Source organism: Thalassophryne amazonica, chromosome 18, assembly GCF_902500255.1.
Source record: "Thalassophryne amazonica chromosome 18, fThaAma1.1, whole genome shotgun sequence".
NCBI lineage: Eukaryota > Metazoa > Chordata > Actinopteri > Batrachoidiformes > Batrachoididae > Thalassophryne > Thalassophryne amazonica.
Window position 1 is genome coordinate 59974455 of NC_047120.1, and position 24173 is coordinate 59998627.

Genomic DNA, 24173 nt, shown 5'->3' on the forward strand with positions numbered 1-24173 from the left:
CCTTTGTGCGCTGCGTCATCTGCTAGGTTGTTACCTTGAGCTATGATGTTATTATTCTTTTGATGACCTGCACATTTAATGATGGCTACCTCAGACGGTAATTGGAGAGCTTGTAACAGTTGGGAAATCGCTTCTCCATGAGTGACAGGGGTGCCATCTGCTCTCAGGAATCCCCTTTGTTTCCAAATGTTTGCATGTACATGACATACGCCATAAGCGTAGGCTGAGTCTGTGTAGATATTAACACGTTGATCTTTAGCTATCTGGCAAGCCATAGTTAAGGCTTTGATTTCTGCCAGTTGGGCTGAACAAGGCTGATCAATTCCTTGGGACTCCAGTAATTCAAAGGTCTCGCCATCCGTGTTTAGTTTAACAATCCCCATACCCGCATGCAATCCCGCGGCATCCCGAAAGCATGAGCCGTCCACGAACAGGGTTAGATCTGCATCTATGGCGTGATTATACAAATGTTCTCTGGCTCTCAAAAATTTCTCTGTCTCTGCCACACAGTTATGTGGAGTACCATCTAACGGTGTGGTCAATTTGGTGGCGGGATTCACCGTGTGACAACGTTGTATTGTTATTTCTGGGGCGGACAACACAACTTCATATCCAGTGCGTCTAGCTTGTGTTAAGACAAAACGTTGACTGGTTAGCAGGGCATGTAACTGATGCGACGTGTACAACGTTACTGCATGTCCCATGATTATGGATGATGCTTTTTGAAATGCAAAAGCAGCTGCTGCTAGACCCTGATAGCATGGTGGCAATCCTGTTTCAATGTTGTCAAGCTTTGTACTATAATAGGCCAATGGTTGTTTTCCTTCATTTGTTTCCTGCATTAGTACAGCACAAGCATATCCAGTTTTTTCAGTAACATACAAATGGAAAGGTTTCCCATAATCTGGGTTACCTAACGCGGGAGCAGATTGCATGTCTGTTTTTAGGGCCTCAAAAGCTCCCGTTGCCTCATCTGTCCAGACGAGGAGAGCTGCATTGCTTGTTTGCCCCACTGCTCTAATCATGGCACGCAAAGGTGCAGTTTTTATAGCATAATCACAAATCCACGGCCGACTGTACCCTGCCATCCCAAGGAATGAAAGCATCTGTCCCACTGTTTGGGGTTTGGGAGCCTTGATTATAGCCTCCACTTGGCTTGGGGCTATACATCGCGTGGTCCCACACAACTGTCTTCCCAAGTATTCTACTTGTTGTTTGCAGAACTGCAATTTGTCCTTACTTACTTTATGACCTCCATCTGCCAATGCATGCAATACAATTAATGAATCTTTTTCACACTGTTCTTGAGTCTCTGATGCAATAAGGAGATCATCCATATATTGCACCAATGTACTGGGTATGTCAAGGTGTTGTAAATCTTCAGCCAGGACTTTGTTAAAGATGGCTGGGGACAGGTTCAGTCCCTGAGGTAGCCGTGTATACGTTAGCTGTTGTCCCAGAAATGTGAATGCAAACAAATGTTGTGAGTCTGGGTGCACAGGCACACTGAAATAGGCTGAACACAGATCTATTACTGTGTACCATTTTGCTCCAGCAGGGATGCTTGATAGTATAGTATGCGGATCAGGTACTATAGGTGCATCCATTTCTATTATTGCATTGATAGGATGCAAATCATGTACCAGCCGATACTCTTTGGTATTGTTTTTAGGGATAGGATAGATAGGAGTATTGCATGGGCTTGCAGTTTTTATTAGAACTCCAGCTGCCATTAGTCCCTTAATTACTGGTTTTATGCCTTCAATAGCCTGAGGTTTTAATGGATACTGCCTTTGGTGAGGCAGTTTTGCTCCCGGTTTTACTTTTATTTTTACTGGTAAGGCTGTTTTTACTAGTCCTACATCCGTTTTGCTTTTGGACCACACCACTGGTGGTATTTGCTCTAACAATTTCTCTTGTTGGGCCGATAACACCATCTGTCCCTCTGGTCTAGGATTGAGCTCCACTTTTTGAGCTATAGCCTCATCATTTACTTTTAAATTAATTCGTATAAACTGCTGGTCTTTTGACAGATGTACTTGTGGACTTTCCATGTTTTGCCATTCTTCAACTTCTGAGGCTGTCTTTACCATTGGACCTAGGTCATGGGATTCGTACTTTTCTGAGACTAAAAGGGTCACATGAGGCATGGCATTCGGCACTTGATACCATTGTTGTTCAGCTGAAGTTAGCTTGACAGAAGCTGCGGCCCCTTGGGGGCCTAAATAAATTTCTGTGGTGGTTATGTGAAACAGCCGTTGATTCATCAATGCATCCCAGCAGCATGCATAGTCAGTTTGTTCTTGTTTGGCATCGAACATCAGGGTGACATGTAAAGGTAAACTAGGTGTATATACTGCTTCATAGTGTTGTTCGGCCCAGGGCTTCCATTTTTCCCATTGCAGTTGAAGATTTGAATTTTCTGGTTGTAACTTCAGCCAGTATACCATGGGTTGCACAGGTCGGACCTTGTTTTCCATGTCCATAAGCACCATAATGTTGGCGAGTGCTTCGTCGGGAAAGTGTATTTGCAGTCCTTGATGGGTACACACTATCTGGGTTTGTAGCTTACATAAAATGTCTCTTCCCAGCAAATTCACAGGTGTATTTTGTGAGTATAACAGGGGTGCTTCAATTGTTTTTCCTGCAATCGTTACAGGAAGTGGGCGTGTAAACGGTATTATTTGAGTCTTCCCAGAGAAGCCGATGGTCTTAATTACAGACCCAGAGAGGGGGAGATGAGCGCCCATTTTCCCTATGCAAGAGTATGTTGCCCCTGTATCCACCATGAAAGGGAAATCTCTGTTTTGTATATTAACAGTGACGGTTGGCTCTTCCTTAGGTATCATCGAAATAGCCAATGCCACCGTTTCCCCCTCTGTCTTCTCTAGGCCTCCCTATTGCCAATAGGCAGAGGGTCCAACCCAAGGTCGGGCCGGACAATTTCTCATTCGATGTCCAGGTTGTCCACAGCTCCAACACTCATTAGAGGGTTGATCCCCTATTGGGGGTGTTGGTCCCATAGGCGGTCCCGCTTGACTGTTCCTGGGAGCTGAGTTTTGGAATCTGCTTCCAAATGAAGGTTGGTGAGATCCTCTTCGCCACCCTCCTCTTTGACCTTGAAAGTTCCGTGACTCTCCTCTCCACCCATGACTGTAGGTGGGTCCATTTCCGGGTGTGCCAGTGCTATGGTAGTGATAGTGATGCTCCACTGGTGCCGAGACTTCTCCTGCAGCAGTGCTCCCTGCTGCTCCTTGGGGGCTCTGTGTGGCTGTTACCACAGGTGCCTGTATGGTGGCAGCAGTGTTTGTCGTAGGGGCTAGGCTTGCCGACTCAGAAGGAACAGGGGTCATCATTGGTGCCTGGGTCTTTGTTTTTTCTTTCTTGACTTTGGTTAGCTCTCCCAACTGCATCTGCACCAATTTTTTCGTCAGGGATTTTGCTGCATCTTCTTCTTTTTGTTTTTCTTTCTTGTAGATTTCAAGATGGTGACAAATATGCTCAGAGTATAAAGCCCAATTCATTTTTGATAGTCCCACGACTCCATCTAGGGCTTTCTGAACCTCATCTGGTAGAGCCTTTTTTACAGTTATTTTAAACAGGATTTCAGTTGCTGGAGAATGGTTCCATGCATTTCCTGTTTCCTCCGCCCATCTTTTCTGGAATCGGTGCAGGAACTTCTTTGGGCACTCTTCAGGTGTCCACTCCTCATCATCCAATTTAGAGGGATCCAAGACCTCAGGGTACTTTCTTCTCAGTCCTTCCCACATGGAGTTTCTATAGCAATTAAAGGGGACTTCATCATGTTGATTAGTGCCCATCATTTGTGTTAGTCCAACCTTTCCTGCTAATTCTTCAGTGTCATGTTTTCCCATGACATGCATTAGCAAGGCTTTTATGTCACCTAAAGACAAGGTTACCCCTGCAGTGCCTTCTTCTAAGGCAGTTATCCATCTCCCAGCTCCTTGGGTGATGTCTGGCAGTCTGTTGGCCAGCCCCACCATGTCTGTCCAGCTCCATGGGGTATACACATAATGACCATTTCTAACCACCAATGGGCATATGAGGTCTTCGTCCTCCTCTTCTTCTGTGCAGGCTCCATACTGTCTTCCAGATCGAGTGCGACTGACTGGTTCCAGGCAGTCCATCCAGTCGGTTATATTCTGTTCTAAAGCCGCTATGTCTTTGGCTACACATTGTTGTCTTTGCCTGAGTCGGGCCTCTTTTGCACTCTCAATGATGATCTCACCAGAAATGTTTCGGGTGGGTGGCTGTATAATGTGATTCTCTTGATTGGGCGTCGACTGTTGTAATATTCTTCTTTCCTCGGTGTCCCTATGTCTTTGTATTCTTTCCTTCGCTAGCCGAAGTTGCTCAGCTAGTTCTTCATTATCTCTTCTGGCCAGATCCAGTGTGTCACAGAAGCTCTTGTGCCACTCTTCGGAGCCTCTATAGCCTGTGAAGGTCCAGTCGGCTGACTTATGGTGGGAGGGGACGGTTTTCAGTGGACCTCGATGTGCAGGCGGAGCCTTCAGGTCTCTCTCTTTATCCTCGTCTGCCTCCGTGTCACTGTTATTTGTGGCCCCCCCTGCTGGTCGTGGTGTGCGACCACTTACTTTCGGACTTGGAGACCTTGTATGATCCATTTGACAGACTGAGGACCTGTCTCCTTGTGGCTCTCGAGCTTTTAGTGTCAGTGTGAATTTGCCCTCCACATCCATGCCTTGGTCCTCTTCACGAGTTCCTAATACAAATTGTCCAGCTGTCTTCCCCATATCATGACGTTTATATGGGGGTGGCTCTGCTTCCCAGCTCGGTGCACTGGCTTTAGTCTCTTTGGATCTTTCCTCTGTCATTTTTTCTCTTTTCTGCTGTAGCCTCTGTGCTTCCTGCTTGAACAAGGCCAAAACTTCTTTTTCTTCAGTGCGTTTTTTGTTGTTTTTTACGTTCTTCTGCTGATCTTTAATTTCTTTTTTCTGTATTTCTACCGCAACTGCTTCACACATCACCGGATCAAATGATCCCACCAAAGGCCATTGCCTGCCCCCATGTGACCTTTTGTGCCACTTTCTCATACATTGGTTGGCCTTAGTGCGTTTTCCTGGATATTTTCTTAGTACTAAGTCTAGCGGGGTACTTTCCCGACCTTGACCTTGAGAGTTACCCATGTAACCCTGACAAACGCTATGTGAGGTGTTTCTATGGTGTTCTGGTAGTCCCTCAGGGGCTGTCCTGATCCAGACCAATAACTTGCTGGCTGTAACACCTATTTTGTATTTTAAACCCTTAAAAGGATTAAATTTCCAACTGCTATGCCCGTCTTCTTTCTCTTTAACTAAATATGAAAATTTACCTGCTTCCCACCGAACCTTCCTTGGGACCACAGTCAGAGTCAACCTAGGAAACAGTTCTTCACCTGGATTGGTTGGTAGTGTTACTAAATGATTTAATGGTATGCTAAGTTCTTTATTAGGGTCAGCACAAAGCAGCTCCAGCCACGGGGTTAAACCCTGATGCCACAGATGTCTTATCAGCAGCTCCCAATTAATTAGAGGGAATTGTTCTTTCTTTTGCTTCAGATTGATTACCTTAGTAATCTGCCATAATTTCTGATTGATCTCTTGTTCGTCCTGCCAATGTTCTGCTCCTACCCTGTCAAAATAGGTCCTTTCCAGCCAAAAATGTGTCCTGATTCCCTGGGTTTCGATGTCTCCGTCAGTCAAGTAATGTTCTGGGAGTATTATTTCATCATCACTTAAGTCTCCCATCAATGACTGTCCCAAGCATTGATCAGTCTGTCAGCTTTTTCACTATAATCTAAGCTTTATCTCTTTTGATTTATAACCAATTTTATTTATTTAATCCTCTTACAACCCTAACACTTCCTAATGTCTTTGCTCCCGACTTTCTATTTTCCTTCTAATTTTTTTTAACTTTCTGCTTCTAGTCTTTTTCTGCTATATTTGTTTATTAGTTTTCTCTCTTTGAAATAATATCTACCTTCTCTGTATTTACATAGCACTCTTCTCCTGTCTTTTTCTTCACTGTCTCTGTTTCACACTTTCCTCTCTGCCTGTCATGCACCTCCCAAGTCCTCCTGTTGGGTCTAAATACCTCCCCCTCGTACTCTTTCACATTAATCTTGTATGTCAGCCAGCTTGCAAGCCCTCACAGCTTTGCTTGCACCTCCCCGCTTACTCTCCACTCTCCCACACACAATTTTCAACAGCTTTATACACAAAAATTATTAAAAACAACTTTCTATATATCTCTATCTAGACTTCTGCCACTTTTCACTCCGCGGCTTTAAACAACCTTTTTATTCACTTAACACCAATGTGTTCTGTTTAAGCATGTATCTCTTCTTCACGTTAGACAGCTTCTCCGGCGCTGTCAGCAACTTCATATATTACTTTTTTCAAGCCCTCTTTGAGCGTACAATATTTCATTTACTTCTACGCCTTACCGCGCCTCGCATGCGTATCCTGTGCTTAATATATTATTTTTCACCAGCTCCTTTCTGAGCATACAATATTTCATTTACTTCTACGCCTTACCGCGCCTCGCGTGCGTATCCTGTGCTTACTATATTATTTTCACAAGCTCCTTTCTGAGCATACAATATTTCATTTATTTCTACGCCTTACCGCGCCTCGCGTGCGTATCCTGTGCCTTTCTGCACTTTCTTCTACCTTTTCTTTTTCACTTACTGAGCTCCTCGTGAGCTTAAGGTGCCTTTGCACTGAAAATACTCTTTTTCTTGTCTTATAAAAAACTCATATTACTGTGTACTTAATTACTTATTCTTCTCCCACGCCCCACAAGCGTGTATCTGGTGCCTTACTGCACTATTTTCTGCTTCATTAATTCTCATGTATTCTGCACTAACTCTTCATTCATTTTATTTTTTTTTTATAGTTTTTCTCTTTTCTTAAAAAATGACGTCCTTTATTGAGCTCTTTTACTTACTGTCAGCTGTGCCACTTTGCACTTTTAAATCTCTTTATCACGTACGGTATTTCTACTGCGCCCCCTCAGGCGCTTATCTTGTGCTTCCTCTGCACGTATTCTCTGTTAAACTCTTTTTCTCACTTATTTCACTTCAGTCTCTGTTAAACTCTTTAAACAACCTTGTATTACCTTGTATCTATTTGTCAGTATACTCCCCTAAATTAACCCCTACAGCGCATGCTATCAGCCGGCACGTTAGTAACGAATTTCAACACCAATTATTCTCCAAGCATCCAGGTTAGTTCTTCACGCACTCTTTCCGCACCAGAGTTCATGAACATTCCTGACCTTTCACTCACACAGACATTCTTTTTCCCGGGAACACACACACCTTCTGAGCATTTTATCTACAAGGCCTGATAATTTTCAATCTTATCTTTTTTTTTTTAGTCTCTTATCAATTTTCTTAGTCCAGGTTCTTTTGGGTAAGAGGCAATTAAAAAATATCACCTGTCAACTTGGGCGGAAATCCCGACTCACTCCTCCAGATCGTGCAGAAATTATAAAAGGTTTCTGCTTACCTTTTAGTCGTGATCACTGTTATTTACGGTCTGGAGGGATGAGCTGGACTGCCCCAGGCTGCCGGAATGCCCCTGGACCCTCCTGAAGCTGGCTCGCCAAGTTCTGTCGCGGCTCGTCTTTAGTCTTCTCAGGATGTCGTCTTTTAGATAACACAAACTAATTGCAAGTGATATGCTAGAAAATGACACAACACTTTAGAATAATTCAGCCTTAAGCAAGATAAAATGCACAGAGTTTTTAAGTTTATTTAAGCCTTCGACACAAAGCTTAGACAAACTGAGTCCTCTAGAGAGACTGAATATGACAACCGCGCTCGTCTATTTATTGGAGACCCGCGGGCATCGCTCCTCCTTCGACTTTTTTATTTATTTCATTCCCAAGACATGGTTTTCTATTGGAAGCGTCCTCTAGTGAACCCTAAGCAGGTGTTAGGCCATTATTTCAATGTGACAAACGCTCCCATTAAAACATGAAGGATTTACAACTGATTTTTTTAAAAGACCTTCAGCCACAGGTGCAGCTGGCCTGAGGCCCCCTCCGCACGTGGCCTCAGCCACACGTGCAGCTGGCCTGAGGCCCTTGCACGCGGCCTGCGGGAAAGCACCTAAAAGGCCTTGGAAAGCCCCTGACAGACTAAATGACTAATAGAGCCCTTTTTTTGGGTTGAACACCTGCTAGTTCAACCAGAGGACATACAGTTCGGATCAGGACACTTGATAGTTCATCACAGTTCAAATATGGACCTAAAAATTCTTCTACACAGACGTGGATATGTCCCAAATCACATCATAAATAGACGTGGATATATCCCAAATCACATCATAAATAGACGTAGATATATCCCAAATCACTTCACAAACAGACGTGGATATATCCTAAATCACATCATAAATAGACGTGGATATATCCCAAATCACATCACAAAAAGATGAGGACCAGGGTTCTAACTGGAACCCTTTTAGTGCCAGGTAAATTACGTGATCACGGCTCATAGTCAGGGGTGCAGGGGCCACCAGCGGGGGTCAAGGGGGCAAAGCCCCTGAAGATATAGGGTTTCATAACTATAAAATGTTATTGACGAGCCCTATTTTAACCAATTTTGAGTGGTTTTAGATGCATTAAAAGCAAGAATAATAGACAAAAAAGGTATTTATGTTATAATATTTGTAATACCAAAGTTCTTTTTAAAATGTTTCTTTCAAATTCTAAGTTAATAAAATAATGTTGAAAAGGTTAAAAACACATTAATATTTGATGGGCATATAGCATTTGCTCTATTCTTCTTCTTTAATCCAGTGAAGCAGGTAGAGTTTTCTTGTCATGACAGTTTTTTTCCAACATGTATGAGTGGGACTGTATTACCTAAAAAGAAAAAACAACAAAAACAACAAAACCACTAATTGTCTTGTTCGAACAAGAGCTGAATGAGGCTCCTTATCCCCCCCCCCCTCTCTCTCTCTCTCCTAACCCCCCCCCCCCCCCCCCCCCCCCCCCCGCTCGCTCTCACCATTCCTCTGAGCTTTTTGAAAACGGGAGCCTTTAAACTGTAAAATAAACTGTAAACTTCTGAATATATCAGCATCTGCAGACAGTGACATTCTGGATTATTTTAATGGAGGTTTTTTCCTTTAAATCAGAGTGGATTGGGACACAGACGCATAGTGTCTCAATCCTCTCTGATCTGTTTTAAGTGCTGAAAGCAACTGACTGCTGATCTCTCTGCCGTTTGCAGTAACGCTGTAAAAAATAGTGTATGTCTAGTTCTGAAGTTTTGGGTTCTGACAGATGCAGGCAAGGACCAGTAAATCTCCTCTTATGGACACTGGTGGGATTTTCTAACGTAAAACAAATCAAAGACCAGCAGTCCTATCAAGCTGCTTGTGAAGTCTTCTTTCTAATGGCAGGGTGATGGTAGTGACTGTTGTTTGATAAATGTGCCCTTTACGGCACCATTTTCCAGAGAAACGTAACATTAACTGCACCAGGTGGTGCGTCGTATTGTAAAGTGCAGCTGCAATGAGGTGACAATTAAATCTTGTATCCTTCGATGACATAATCAATGCAATATACTACACAAAAAGCTACTTCATTCAAAGACACTTGGAGAAATTGTCAAAAAAAAGACAGACTCTGTCTTCACACTAAAGTCTGTGTTATATGCTCTTTGAAGAGAAATTACCCCAGTGGATTATGGGTAAGAAGACGAGACGCCTCAGCATCCCCAGAGAGGACAGACCGTGTGTGTCGTTTTACAGGCCGTTCAGCCTCTTTAATTGCCCTCCTAATTAAAGATGGTAACCATGGAAACCGCCCTACCAATCAGAGTGCACACTCACAGCAGAGTCCCGTGGGTTTGAACCCTCACACTATTTCTTCTTTAACAATCTGAACCTGCTTCAGTGTTAAACAATCAGAGATTTCATGGAGTGTAATATCGTCACAGTCTCGCTCTTCTTGAACCTTTTCTTGTTTTTTTGTCATAACATGCAGAAATGATCACGGCCTCCAACAAAGGACAAGATGTTTTTGTCTCTCCTTTGCCTTATTGAGTCTTGAGCCCCAACCATCACATCTCTCTCTCTCTCTCTCTCTCTCTCTGTGCGGGCCTCGCTCGTCCAGCAGCCACGCCCTGTATCAAGGCCATCAGTCCCAGTGAAGGTTGGACAACTGGAGGAGCCACCGTCATTCTCATCGGAGACAATTTCTTCGATGGCCTGCAGGTCGTCTTCGGCACCATGTTGGTGTGGAGTGAGGTAATGCACTCACTGACTGAGTGTTTTAATGGCCTCTAGTTGAGTAGATCATTTCAGCAGTAAAATCCGAGGTCTTACTTTGTTGGAGAAGATGCAGGAAAAAAAAGGGAACCAAAAACAGAGTTTCATCTATTTCTTGACTTGTCTGTCTTTCTGCCCGTCCAGTTGATCACCCCCCACGCTATCCGGGTTCAGACTCCTCCACGTCACATTCCTGGGGTCGTTGAGGTCACGCTGTCCTATAAGTCCAAACAGTTCTGTAAGGGAGCACCCGGGCGCTTCGTCTACACAGGTAATCCTGAACTCGACCCAAATCAGTCCATCTCTGCAGTCATCATCAGAAATACATAACTTCTGGTCACATGGCTGTGGAAACAGTTTATTGAGCCACTTATTACATGCACGTGCACCAGCAAGTTTCCAGATCCACGGACACAAGGTTTATATATAAAGCACCTTTCAAAGATAGACTGCTTCACATGAATGCATAAACCTAAAACACAAACATGAGAAAGTAAAAAAATATATATTCCTGTATAACTGTAATAAAAATTAGCAATTAATGCAATTAAATGATGAAAAGAAGTACTCTATGTTTTGCACTTACATTAAATTTCACATGGTGATTGTTTATCTGGTGATATGCATCACAGACAGGTTTCATCAGCATCATTGAGTTTGTTTGATTGGTTTTGCTCGAGCTCTGTGTCTTTCTGATCATGAAGAGTGAACACTACTGAGGTTAGAAGAACCTGCACTGCTTGGATTTTGTCCTTGGCTCTTTTTCACTGGCTCGATGAGTCGTTCCTACGTATCTTCATGGAAGAATTTTTTAAAGGTCAGCTACTGCAGAGACGGTTCAAAGTGAGCCTTAACCTTTTAGTCCAATTTAATGCTGCTGAAACAGTTCTATTTACCTGATGATCTGATTGAATGGGCGGTTATCAGTCCTGGTCAGCAGCTTGATCTTGGACAACAGTTCAAAGTACCACCAGCTTGCAACAGTGAATTAACAGACAAAATGCAAACACGTTCACCGGACTTCAAGAAGAATTCGCCAGAATTTGGTTGTGACGACTCTCAGTCTTTCACCATCACTAATGGCAATAATTGAGGCAGTAATTGAATAAATCAATACTACTAAGTTTATGTTATTTATAAAAGAGAGAACAGATGAGTCATTAATCTGGATTTAAATGGCTCCACAGAATCAGACTGCTTTATTTTAGCAGGCAGGCCGTTCCACACAAAAGGTGACCTGCTGACTTCTTCTTTACCTTTGGAACACTACAATTCTGCCTCCTGAGAACACAGAGCACAGGCCAGTACCTAAGGTTTAATTAGATCAGCCGATGAAGGATATTGTATGTTAATAACAAATCCTTAAAATCTGATTTTATGTGAACAGGAAGCCAATGAAGGGAGGCCACAATCAGGGTAATATGGGCAAACTACTTGGTTAGAACTGTAGTAGCAACATTTTGAACTATTTGAAAACCTCTGATAGTGGACTGCAGTCAATCAGAAAATAAGACATTGCAGTAATCCATTCTAGATTAAACAAAGACTTGAATCAATGTCTTTGCATCAGCCACAGACAGAATACAGTATTTCGAGTCTTCATATTATGTAGATGAAAGAAAACATTCTTTGTAATTTCTCTAATCTGTAGGTCAAAGTATAGTGTGGGTTCAAAGGTCACACCAAAATTGCTGATTGCAGATGAATCCATCGCTGGCATGAGCTGATCAAACTGATATCCATGTTTTGTAGGACCAATGACCACCATTGTAGTCCTGTCATTTAACAGAAATAAATTACAGGACATCCAATTTTTCACTCAAAGACAATTCACTAAAAATCCTAATGTGAGAGGGATTATCTGCATTAATTGGGAAAGCCCATCAGCAAATCATTATCATAACAGTAAAAGTAATTACACAGCATTGCAGTATCTGTTCAAGAGGTGTTCCGTAAAGACAGAATAGCAGAGGGCCTAATACAGAGCGTTGCGGTATGCCATATCTTACTAGCAAGTTCTGACATCATGTTGCTGAAGTAATGTTAATGAGATCAGTTTGATAAATATGATGTCAACCATAAGAGACCCGTGAGAGTGATATGCATCAATATTTTATCTCACTTAATGGATGCTAATCCTGTTCTTCTGGATTTATAAAAAGTCTAGAGTAAAAGGTCTACCAGTCTGTGCCAGTGTCATCACCCTACAGAACCATCCAGGGTTCTGATGGGCCACCACCCAGGCAGACCAAAGGTCCATTCCCACCTCCTGTACCCAGTCATGTATCCGTCACAGCCAGGTGACAAGTGGACAACATACTGAAATGATGAGCAAATGTTCCACATTTTGTAATGTTGACACTGATATGAGCAAAGAACAAAAAGTGTGTTTCTGCATTCTGTGTGGAGGACACGTCTGTCTGTCATTCTCTGTCCTGTGTCTTTGAATGTGTCTTTCAGAGTAATACGACACATTTAAATCCCATTAACCTTCAAACCTGCACACTATGTGTTCAAGACCTCTGAACCACTATGAAGCATGTGTCCACGTGTCACATGATCTCCACACACCAGCCATTCAAATCCATCAACAGACAATAAAATAACAAAACTGAACAGAGAGTGTATGATGTTTCAGCAATATACAACATATATACTTGGGCAAAAACAGCATGAAATAACGACAAACCTTAAACCACAAACAAGATAAGATGTGGAGAATAATGATTTTAAAAAATGTGTGTGTTCTGGTGGACACTTTGAACAGAAAAATGGAAAATAACAATAGATGAAATTCATTTTGTGATTGCAAACTGCAGTCACGTGACTCAGGAAAAGATACGGCAAATTTCCAACCACCAAGACAATGAAAGAATAGAACGGTGACGCGGAAGACATGAGATAAAAAAGGGGAAAAATAGAAGGCAGATCTGAGCAGAAAAAAACCCCACAATACCACATTCCACAGAACTCTGGATCTTTAAAGGAGAACTTGAACTCTATTTTTTCATATTTTTCAGTTCATCTTTTCACGAGAGAAAAACACTGTGTGGTATCTGGATGCAATTTTCTTTGGGAGTGACAAGGATGGACAGGATTAGGAATGAACATATCAGAGGGACATCACAGGTTGGACGGTTTGGAGACAAAGTCAGAGAGGTGAGACTGAGATGATTTGGACATGTGCAGAGGAGGGACCCAGGGTATATAGTGAGAAGGATGCTGAGGATGGAGCCACCAGGCATGAGAAGAGGGAGGCCGAAGAGGAGGTTTATGGATGTACTGAGGGAGGACATGCAGAGGAAGATGCAGAGGACAGGATGAGATGGAGACAATCTGCAGTGGCGCCCCCTAAGAAGAACTTGAAAACACTTCATTCTATTTTTTTCCTTTAATAGACCTGTTTCAACTTTTTTCAGTGTTCACACTTCTTACTTGATCTTTCTTCACTTCATTCTGACAGGTGTGATGTTTGTTTTAGCACAATAGCTTTAGCTGATCACAGACATCACACTTGTGCAATTATGACCAATAACGTGCTGGCTGATCCTTTAATGATCACATTAAATTCAGCTCTGAAGAAAGTTTGAAGAAACGGATAATATAAAACAATGTGAACAACACAAGGTCAGACACACATGCACACGCACATCCTCAAACAATGATAAGCGACTCATTGCTTCACTCTATGAGTCTTCAAGGACTCTCTCTATGTCTCTCTCTCACGCTCACACACACTGCTGTGCAGTCTGATTTATCATCAGCAAACACTTTAAAGTGAAAATAATGTTGCACAGGAGACGGGAGGAGGAGAAACGCAGAGGGACGGCGAGTCATGCTTACGTTATTCGACTAACATCAGAACAGCAACCAGTTTATATCTGTACAGTGGAAAGTTAGCTGGCTAAGGTTTTAGTAGCATTAGCATTCTGACATCTCCTCCAGACAATCAATAGAATATGGAGAATAACGTGGGTGGAGTTTGTCAACATCTGGTGGGCGGGACTTATAAAACTAAAATTGAGTTGCCACAATGGATTTTGTTGTTTAATGACTAAAAATGCTTTATGCTCCTCCTCCTCAGCGTTAAATGAGCCCACAATAGATTACGGCTTCCAGAGGCTACAGAAGGTCATCCCTCGTCACCCTGGAGACCCCGAGAGGCTTCCAAAGGTACAACACACATACACGCGCTTTTGTGTTTTGTAATACAGTGATCATACTCACTGTTGTATCATGAGTGTGTGTTTGAACAGCAGTTTGGTTTGATGTTTGATTGATCAGAGTTCAGTCAGGTCACTGAACAGAACCAAACACAACAACACTGCCAGAGGTCCATCAGAACCAGCATGGACATGGAAGAAGAGGTAGATGAAGAAGATTATCAGAGTGATACAGTAGAGTCTCATCAGCGTAGCAACGTATCCCACATCCTATGCTAGTCTGCAAAGCTGTGCACAACCACAAGGTCACAGGGGTCAGGCAACGATCTGTTGTCACTCGATGAACTTCACTTCATGTTGACATAATCGGACGAAACCGAAACACAGACTGAAGGATTTGGCAAACCCACTGATGAAGACTTTTTATCAGCAGATCGACCCCGTTTCTATGGAAATAAGGCGACATTCAACGACTGCGAACAATTCTACAAACAAGAGATTCCTAAATAAAGTGTGTGTGTGTGTGTGTGTGTGTGTGTGTGTGTGTGTGTGTGTGTGTGTGTGTGTGTGTAAATCTTCTGTGCAAACAGGAGGTTCATCAGCGAGTGCAGCCATGTGGCAACAAAGAAGATTGGCACATGCACAGACACACAGACGCACGGACACGATTATCACGCTGTTATCTGATTTATATAAATCACTTGGTTTTTGATGCGTTTGTCCACCTCGCTTTCTCGCCGGTGCTTTTTTATTTGCTCGTTCACATTAAGGTGAAACTACTTCTAAAAATTATGACCCCCGGCAGCCTGTCGTGACCCGATGAACACATTATTTGCTTGCGGATGAGCTTCATGCGCTCCTTCCTGGGGCAGCTATATGCTAACTAGCTGCTGTAGTTGCTTGTCAAGACAAAATAATGAGCAGACGTGCTCACGAGTTTCACAGTGCAAAGGCAACTTTGGTGTTAAAAGTACTGCTGTCACGTTTACTAAAGAGATGCAGCAGCAGGAAAAGACCAGTACACGTTTCTTATTATCTGTAGGAGGTTTCCATTCTGAAGACAACACTTCAGAGAGAACAGTCGGATTCATTTGGGTTTGCAGTAATCTTTTTACGTCTGCCAAGAACATAACAAAATCATCGGCATTTATTTATTTGTCTATCTGACTGTTAGCAGGATTACGTCAAAACTACTGCACAAATTTTGACGAAATTTTCAACACATATACATATTACACCATGAAAGACTCCATAAACTTTTGAAGGTGATCTGGATCCAGATCCGGATTCTTGATCAAGTTTCACTTTATATAGGCTTTGAAGGATTGCTGTTAGCAGAATTATGTTAAAACTACTGCACGGATTTTGATGAAATTTTCAACACATATACATATTACGCCATGGAAGACTCCATACAATTTTGGAGGTGATGTGGATCCAGATTCTTGATCAAGTTTTACTTTATATAGTCATTGAAGGATTACGTCAAAACTACTTCACGGATTCTGACCAAATCTGCACCACAGATAGATAATTGGCCATGGAAGACTCCATTAAATTTTGGAGGTGATCCAGATCCAGATCTGGATTCTGGATCAAGATTTCACTTTATATACACTTTGAAGTATTACATCAAAAGTACTTCAGGGATTCTCACCAAATCTGCACCACAGATTGATGGTAGGGCATGGAAGACTTCACTAAATTTTGGAGATGATCCGATCAGGATTCTGGATCAAGATTTCACTTTATACAATCTTTGAAGGATTACGTCAAAATTACTTCACAGTTTTTCACCAAATCTTCACCACAGACAGATATTAGGGCATGGAAGACTCCATTAAATTTTGGAGGTGATCCGGATCCGAATCCAGATTCTGGATCAAGATTTCACTTTATATACGCTTTGATGGATTACGTCAAAACTACTTCAGGGATTCTCACCAATTTTGCACCATAGATACATATACTCAACAAAAATATAAACGCAACACTTTTGGTTTTGCTCCCATTTTGTATGAGATGAACTCAAAGATCTAAAACTTTTTCCACATACACAATATCACCATTTCCCTCAAATATTGTTCACAAACCAGTCTAAATCTGTGATAGTGAGCACTTCTCCTTTGCTGAAATAATCCATCCCACCTCACAGGTGTGCCATATCAAGATGCTGATTAGAAACCATGATTAGTGCACAGGTGTGCCTTAGACTGTCCACAATAAAAGGCCACTCTGAAAGGTGCAGTTTTATCACACAGCACAATTCCACAGATGTCGCAAGATTTGAGGGAGCGTGCAATTGGCATGTTGACAGCAGGAAAGAGCTGTTGCTCATGTATTGAATGTTCATTTCTCTACCATAAGCCGTCTCCAAAGGCGTTTCAGAGAATTTGGCAGTACATCCAACCAGCCTCACAACCGCAGACCACGTGTAACCACACCAGCCCAGGACCTCCACATCCAGCATGTTCACCTCCAAGATCGTCTGAGACCAGCCACTCGGACAGCTGCTGAAACAATCGGTTTGCATAACCAAAGAATTTCTGCACAAACTGTCAGAAACCGTCTCAGGGAAGCTCATCTGCATGCTCGTCATCCTCATCGGGGTCTCGACCTGACTCCAGTTCGTCGTCGTAACCGACTTGAGTGGACAAATGCTCACATTCGCTGGCGTTTGGCACGTTGGAGAGGTGTTCTCTTCACGGATGAATCCCGGTTCACACTGTCCAGGTCAGATGGCAGACAGCGTGTGTGGCGTCGTGTGGGTGAGCGGTTTTCTGATGTCAATGTTGTGGATCAAGTGGCCCATGGTGGCGGTGGGGTTATGGTATGGGCAGGCGTCTGTTATGGACGAAGAACACAGGTGCATTTTATTGATGGCATTTTGAATGCACAGAGATACCGTGAAGAGATCCTGAGGCCCATTGTTGTGCCATACATTCAAGAACATCACCTCATGTTGCAGCAGGATAATGCACGGCCCCATGTTGCAAGGATCTGTACACAATTCTTGGAAGCTGAAAATGTCCCAGTTCTTGCATGGCCGGCATACTCACTGGACATGTCACCCATTGAGCATGTTTGGGATGCTCTGGACCGGCGTATACGACAGCGTGTACCAGTTCCTGCCAATATCCAGCAACTTCACTCAGCCATTGAAGAGGAGTGGACCAACATTCCACAGGCCACAATTTACAACCTGATCAACTCTATGCAAAGGAGATGTGTTGCACTGCATGAGGCAAATGGTGGTCACACCAGATACTGACTGGTATCCCCCCCCCCAAAAAAACAAAACTACACCTTTCAGAGTGGCCTTTTATTGTGGGCAATCTAAGGCACACCTGTGCACTAATCATGGTGTCTAATCAGCATCTTGATATGGCACACCTGTGAGGTGGGATGGATTATCTCAGCAAAGGAGAAGTGCTCACTATCACAGATTTAGACTGGTTTGTGAACAATATTTGAGGGAAATGGTGATATTGTGTATGTGGAAAAAGTTTTAGATCTTTGAGTTCATCTCATACAAAATGGGAGCAAAACCAAAAGTGTTGCATTTATATTTTTGTTGAGTGTATTAGACCATGGAAGACTCCATTAAATGTTGGAGTGGATCAGGATCAAGATCCCAATTCTGGATAATTTCTTATATTTTCAATCTGGATCCGGATTGGTGGACGTCAGAAATCTCTGATTGCTCTTGTTTTTTTGTTTGCTAAGATGCATGTCTTGCACCTGATGTGGCTGCAGCACATACAAGAAGAAAGACAACGTTCTCCACCTGCGTTCATTTGTAATGCAGGAGGAAGACATCAGGACTTACTGAAGAACAGGGAGGAGGTCAGCTGGTGGGAAGAAAGGTCAGAGATCCTCGGTTGGATTTCTTGTGAGACAGCAAAATCACTAAGGTGCCTTTGAGCAAGGCCCTTAATCCCCAAGATGCTTCCTGTGTCGCGTTTGAGCACCTTCTTGCTTTTTTATCCAAGGTCACCTATAGGAGAGGAATGTCACGTTCAGGATTTCTCCAAAAAGGAGGTGAAGCTGGGGGAAGGCAGGAAAAAAAAGGAAAAGAAAGAATCCATGCGTGATGACAGGTGGATAAAAGAATGTGACTGGATGGAACAATGAGGGGGTGGGGTTAATGTAAGAGTCCTTAAGAAGTTGTTAATGAAAAGCAGCAAATTAAGTGACTGTGTGTTTAATTAAGATAACACTTAACGAGTCACTGCACCATCACACACACACACAGAAATACACATCATACACACATACAGAAAAACACACCAAAATACACACAGAGCTTTTTTGTGTCACTTCTAACAGAAACGCTGCTGAAAATTGAATTGTGCGTGTTTACGTGCCTGTGTGAGAAATGGCAGCTTGTCTTTTTTCTCAGTTGCACACACGCTTCATCCTCACGTGTTTGTAAAAATGCTACACCTCGTGATAATGTTCGGCCATTCTGTCACTACACATATTAGGTTTTTTCGCTTTACAATCTGCAAAAATGCTTTTCATGAGACACTTCAGCAGCAAACTGGAAATGGAAGGCAGTCTACACTAATAAATAAATGAAATTATTGTGCTTAAAATAGTAATACTCAAATAAAGCAGTTTGATCCAACTTTAGTAATATACATGTTACCCTTGTTAACTAAATTTTGACAAACGTCATTTGAGTATAATAATTAATAACAATTTAATAACTTGCTTTATTTGTCATTGTGCATAGAGTGCATCCAAAGAGTATTCACAATGCTTCACTTTTTCCACATTTTGTTTTGTTACAGCCTTATTCCAAAATGGATGAAATTCATTTTTTCCTCAAAATTCTACACACAATACCCCATAATGACAATGTGAAAACTTTTTTTTTTTTTAGATTTTGGAAATTTATTAAAAGTAAAAGAACTAAGAAATCACATGTACGTAAGTATTCACAGCCTTTGCCATAAAGCTCAAAATTGAGCTGAGGTGCATTCTGTTCAGAAAACAATTTGCTGCTTTGAAGGTCCCAATGAACACAGTGGCCTCCATCATCCGTAAAAGGAAGAAGTTCGCCTCCACCAGGACTCGTCTTAGAGCTGACCACTTGTCTAAACTTAGCGCTTGGGGGAGAAGGACCTTAGTCAGGAAAGTGACCAAGAACCCGATGGTCACTCTGTCAGAGATTCAGCATTCCTCTGTGGAGAGAGGAGAACCCTCGAGAAGGAAAACCATCTCTGCAGCAATTCACCAATTAGGCCTGTATGGTAGAGTGGCCAGACAGAATCCACTCCTTAGCAGTGGTGGGCACAGCTAACCAAAATGTTAGCTTTGATAACTGCTAATATGCTAACTGAAAAGTTACCTTTTATAACACTAAACCAATAAACTGCTAAAAAATTTAGCAGAAGTTACAGCTAACTGCTAACTTTTAGTATTGGCTTGATGTACACTGTTGGCTACTGATAAGCCAGTTTCGAGTTTAAGCACAGCTGAGGCTTCTGAGTAACATCAAAGGCGATCACAAACCCAAAACGAACAACAAGCCAGAGCTTCTGTTTTATGTCATTTTTACAAAGTGAAATTATTGCCCATATCTTTTAAAGTAATGCGCTAATTCTGAAGGTTTGAGTGTTAACCGACACACGCACCAAAAGGCATTATGGGAAAATGCATAGAGCATTGCCATCTATTGGATGGGAGTGTGAATAGCGACCAATATGTGATCATTGGTCGCTATTTGTTGTGAATAATGCTTCACAAACAGAATTTTCAGTTTTGCAAATGCCATTTTTTTAACAAGTGAAAAAAATGACATATTTACAAATACACACTTTTTTGTAAAAACCAACACGCATGTTACAGTAATTTGTGTGTTGGTTTTTAAAAATAAATAAACCAACCACTATGCCCAAAATGTTAGCGGACTGAAAGTTAGCGGAACTAAATTTTGTGGAAGCTAATTGGACCACTGATGGTTTTCAAAATTAGCTGAAAAGCTAAAACTGCTAACAAAAAGGTTTGCCTCACAAATTAGCGGTTAGCGGATTAGCGGAACTGTGGCCACCATTGCCAACAGCAAACCAACAGGCATCACACTGCTGTCACGCTTCCTTCACACGGATTGGCAGTTGAGGTGTCTCATCGCACAGCATTTGCATAAAATAGACTTCTTGTCAATTTTTACCCCACCTAGCTTGTCTCTTCTTGCTGTAAAACATCCACTCTGATTGAAAGTGAATGGCAGCAGGTTGCTTTGCCTCTGTCTCTTACAGCTAAAGTGACCAAGGGGTGATGGGGTCCCAGCCATGCTGGATAGCATTGTAAACAATGTCAGTGTACTCTCTGCTGGAAAAACTATGTAATGACACCATTTCCAACAGTCAAAGTGTTTATGCATTGTTTATTTGGTGAATTTAAATTTTCATATCTGCAAAAATAACACACATACTGATACACTGGTAAAAGCCTCATATTGGCTGATATTATCAGTCAACCGATATATCGGTCGGGCTCTATTTACAATAAAAATTAAAAATTAATTAGCAGGTGTTGCTATGTAGCTCTGGGTTCAATTCCCAGTGTGTATATCATACTGCTAACCAACTCTACAAATGCCAATAACTTTCCCAGATTATGTGAGTTTACTGAGGGAATATCACACAATTTTACAAAATCACCACTGATTTCATAAACATTGATGGCAGTCATATGAAAAGGTTCTGACAGAAAGATTTAGGAGAGGAAACTGAATAATAAAGACGGTTAAATATTTTAGCAGAATGTCGTAAGTATAATAAGAATGCAAGAGAGAAGCTGACTCAGTATAAAATACTGCTTCAGTTTGATCAGGTTAAACAGAACAACAATTATGAAACGTCAAACAGCAGTGAGAACTTGTTTGGGGAATGTCCTCGAATTACATCATTCTGGATTAAAGTGTTGGATCTCGAAGTGGGTAGTATGACTCAAAAACTCCTCTGACGCCGAGTCTGTGTTTGTTACAACATCAAGGATTAGACATCTGGACATCAGGCAAGGTTCCACATGAAAGGCCTGGCAGGTACACGCCAATACATAAAACACAACTCTGTACTCAAACAGCAGTATATTTTATTGATTTATCTCTGTCTATATTATATTTACTGTCATTACTTCTCCACTGTTTGTTGAACCAGCTGTGATGTCACACACAGACTCTGATACAGTATGTGTGTCTGTTTTTGGTCTACCTACTGTACATGGAGACATTTATCCTTAAAAGAAACAAGTACAAAACAAAATTAGGATTCAAACTTTGCAAAATACAAATGATATCAGCACCTGTAAAGTTTCCTTTTGACAATGATAAATCATGCTGCATGTGCAAACCTCACCTATTTGCATGTTACCTCTAACAATTTTGTGCTCTCTGGTGGACAAACCCCAAATGACATATTGGTGAAGTCAATTCAATTCAATTCAATTTTTTTTTTTATATAGCGCCAAATCACAACAAACAGTTGCCCCAAGGCGCTTTATATTGTAAGGCAAAGCCATACAATAATTACGTAAAACCCCAACGGTCAAAATGACCCCCTGTGAGCAAGCACTTGGCTACAGTGGGAAGGAAAAACTCCCTTTTAACAGGAAGAAACCTCCAGCAGAACCAGGCTCAGGGAGGGGCAGTCTTCTGCTGGGACTGGTTGGGGCTGAGGGAGAGAACCAGGAAAAAGACATGCTGTGGAGGGGAGCAGAGATCGATCACTAATGATTAAATGCAGAGTGGTGCATACAGAGCAAAAAGAGAAAGAAACAGTGCATCATGGGAAGCCCCCAGCAGTCTACGTCTATAGCAGCATAACTAAGGGATGGTTCAGGGTCACCTGATCCAGCCCTAACTATAAACCTTAGCAAAAAGGAAAGTTTTAAGCCTAATCTTAAAAGTAGAGAGGGTGTCTGTCTCCCTGATCTGAATTGGGAGCTGGTTCCACAGGAGAGGAGCCTGAAAGCTGAAGGCTCTGCCTCCCATTCTACTCTTACAAACCCTAGGAACTACAAGTAAGCCTGCAGTCTGAGAGCGAAGCGCTCTATTGGGGTGATATGGTACTACGAGGTCCCTAAGATAAGATGGGACCTGATTATTCAAAACCTTATAAGCAAGAAGAAGAATTTTAAATTCTATTCTAGAATTAACAGGAAGCCAATGAAGAGAGGCCAATATGGGTGAGATATGCTCTCTCCTTCTAGTCCCCGTTAGTACTCTAGCTGCAGCATTTTGAATTAACTGAAGGCTTTTCAGGGAACTTTTAGGACAGCCTGATAATAATGAATTACAATAGTCCAGCCTAGAGGAAATAAATGCATGAATTAGTTTTTCAGCATCACTCTGAGACAAGACCTTTCTAATTTTAGAGATCTTGCATAAATGCAAAAAAGCAGTCCTACATATTTGTTTAATATGCGCTTTGAATGACATATCCTGATCAAAAATGACTCCAAGATTTCTCACAGTATTACTAGAGGTCAGGGTAATGCCATCCAGAGTAAGGATCTGGTTAGACACCATGTTTCTAAGATTTGTGGGGCCAAGTACAATAACTTCAGTTTTATCTGAGTTTAAAAGCAGGAAATTAGAGGTCATCCATGTCTTTATGTCTGTAAGACAATCCTGCAGTTTAGCTAATTGGTGTGTGTCCTCTGGCTTCATGGATAGATAAAGCTGGGTATCATCTGCGTAACAATGAAAATTTAAGCAATACCGTCTAATAATACTGCCTAAGGGAAGCATGTATAAAGTGAATAAAATTGGTCCTAGCACAGAACCTTGTGGAACTCCATAATTAACCTTAGTCTGTGAAGAAGATTCCCCATTTACATGAACAAATTGTAATCTATTAGACAAATATGATTCAAACCACCGCAGCGCAGTGCCTTTAATACCTATGGCATGCTCTAATCTCTGTAATAAAATTTTATGGTCAACAGCATCAAAAGCAGTAACAGAACAAGCACAGAGATGAGTCCACTGTCTGAGGCCATAAGAAGATCATTTGTAACCTTCACTAATGCTGTTTCTGTACTATGATGAATTCTAAAACCTGACTGAAACTCTTCAAATAGACCATTCCTCTGCAGATGATCAGTTAGCTGTTTTACAACTACCCTTTCAAGAATTTTTGAGAGAAAAGGAAGGTTGGAGATTGGCCTATAATTAGCTAAGATAGCTGGGTCAAGTGATGGCTTTTTAAGTAATGGTTTAATTACTGCCACCTTAAAAGCCTGTGGTACATAGCCAACTAACAAAGATAGATTGATCATATTTAAGATCAAAGCATTAAATAATGGTAGGGCTTCCTTGAGCAGCCTGGTAGGAATGGGGTCTAATAGACATGTTGATGGTTTGGATGAAGTAACTAATGAAAATAACTCAGACAGAACAATCTGAGAGAAAGCGTCTAACCAAATACCGGCATCACTGAAAGCAGCCAAAGATAACGATACGTCTTTGGGATGGTTATGAGTAATTTTTTCTCTGAATAGTTAAAATTTTGTTAGCAAAGAAAGTCATGAAGTCATTACTAGTTAAAGTTAATGGAATACTCAGCTCAATAGAGCTCTGACTCTTTGTCAGCCTGGCTACAGTGCTGAAAAGAAACCTGGGGTTGTTCTTATTTTCTTCAATTAGTGATGAGTAGAAAGATGTCCTAGCTTTACGGAGGGCTTTTTTATA

At 41.8% G+C, this 24173-nt stretch overlaps 1 protein-coding gene across 2 annotated transcripts in view; it reads left to right on the forward strand.

Annotated features, from left to right (window-relative positions):
- The window catches only part of LOC117530362 (transcription factor COE3-like), a 78128-nt gene that overhangs the window by 43581 nt on the left and 10374 nt on the right, over positions 1-24173 (forward strand). The window contains exons 9-11 of one of the 2 annotated variants that reach the window (XM_034193213.1): positions 10153-10286; positions 10452-10578; positions 14392-14480. In XM_034193213.1, the coding sequence (XP_034049104.1) occupies positions 10153-10286; positions 10452-10578; positions 14392-14480 (350 nt within the window). The remainder of the gene's footprint in view (positions 1-10152; positions 10287-10451; positions 10579-14391; positions 14481-24173) is intronic. The other variant, XM_034193214.1, reaches the window with a different exon arrangement.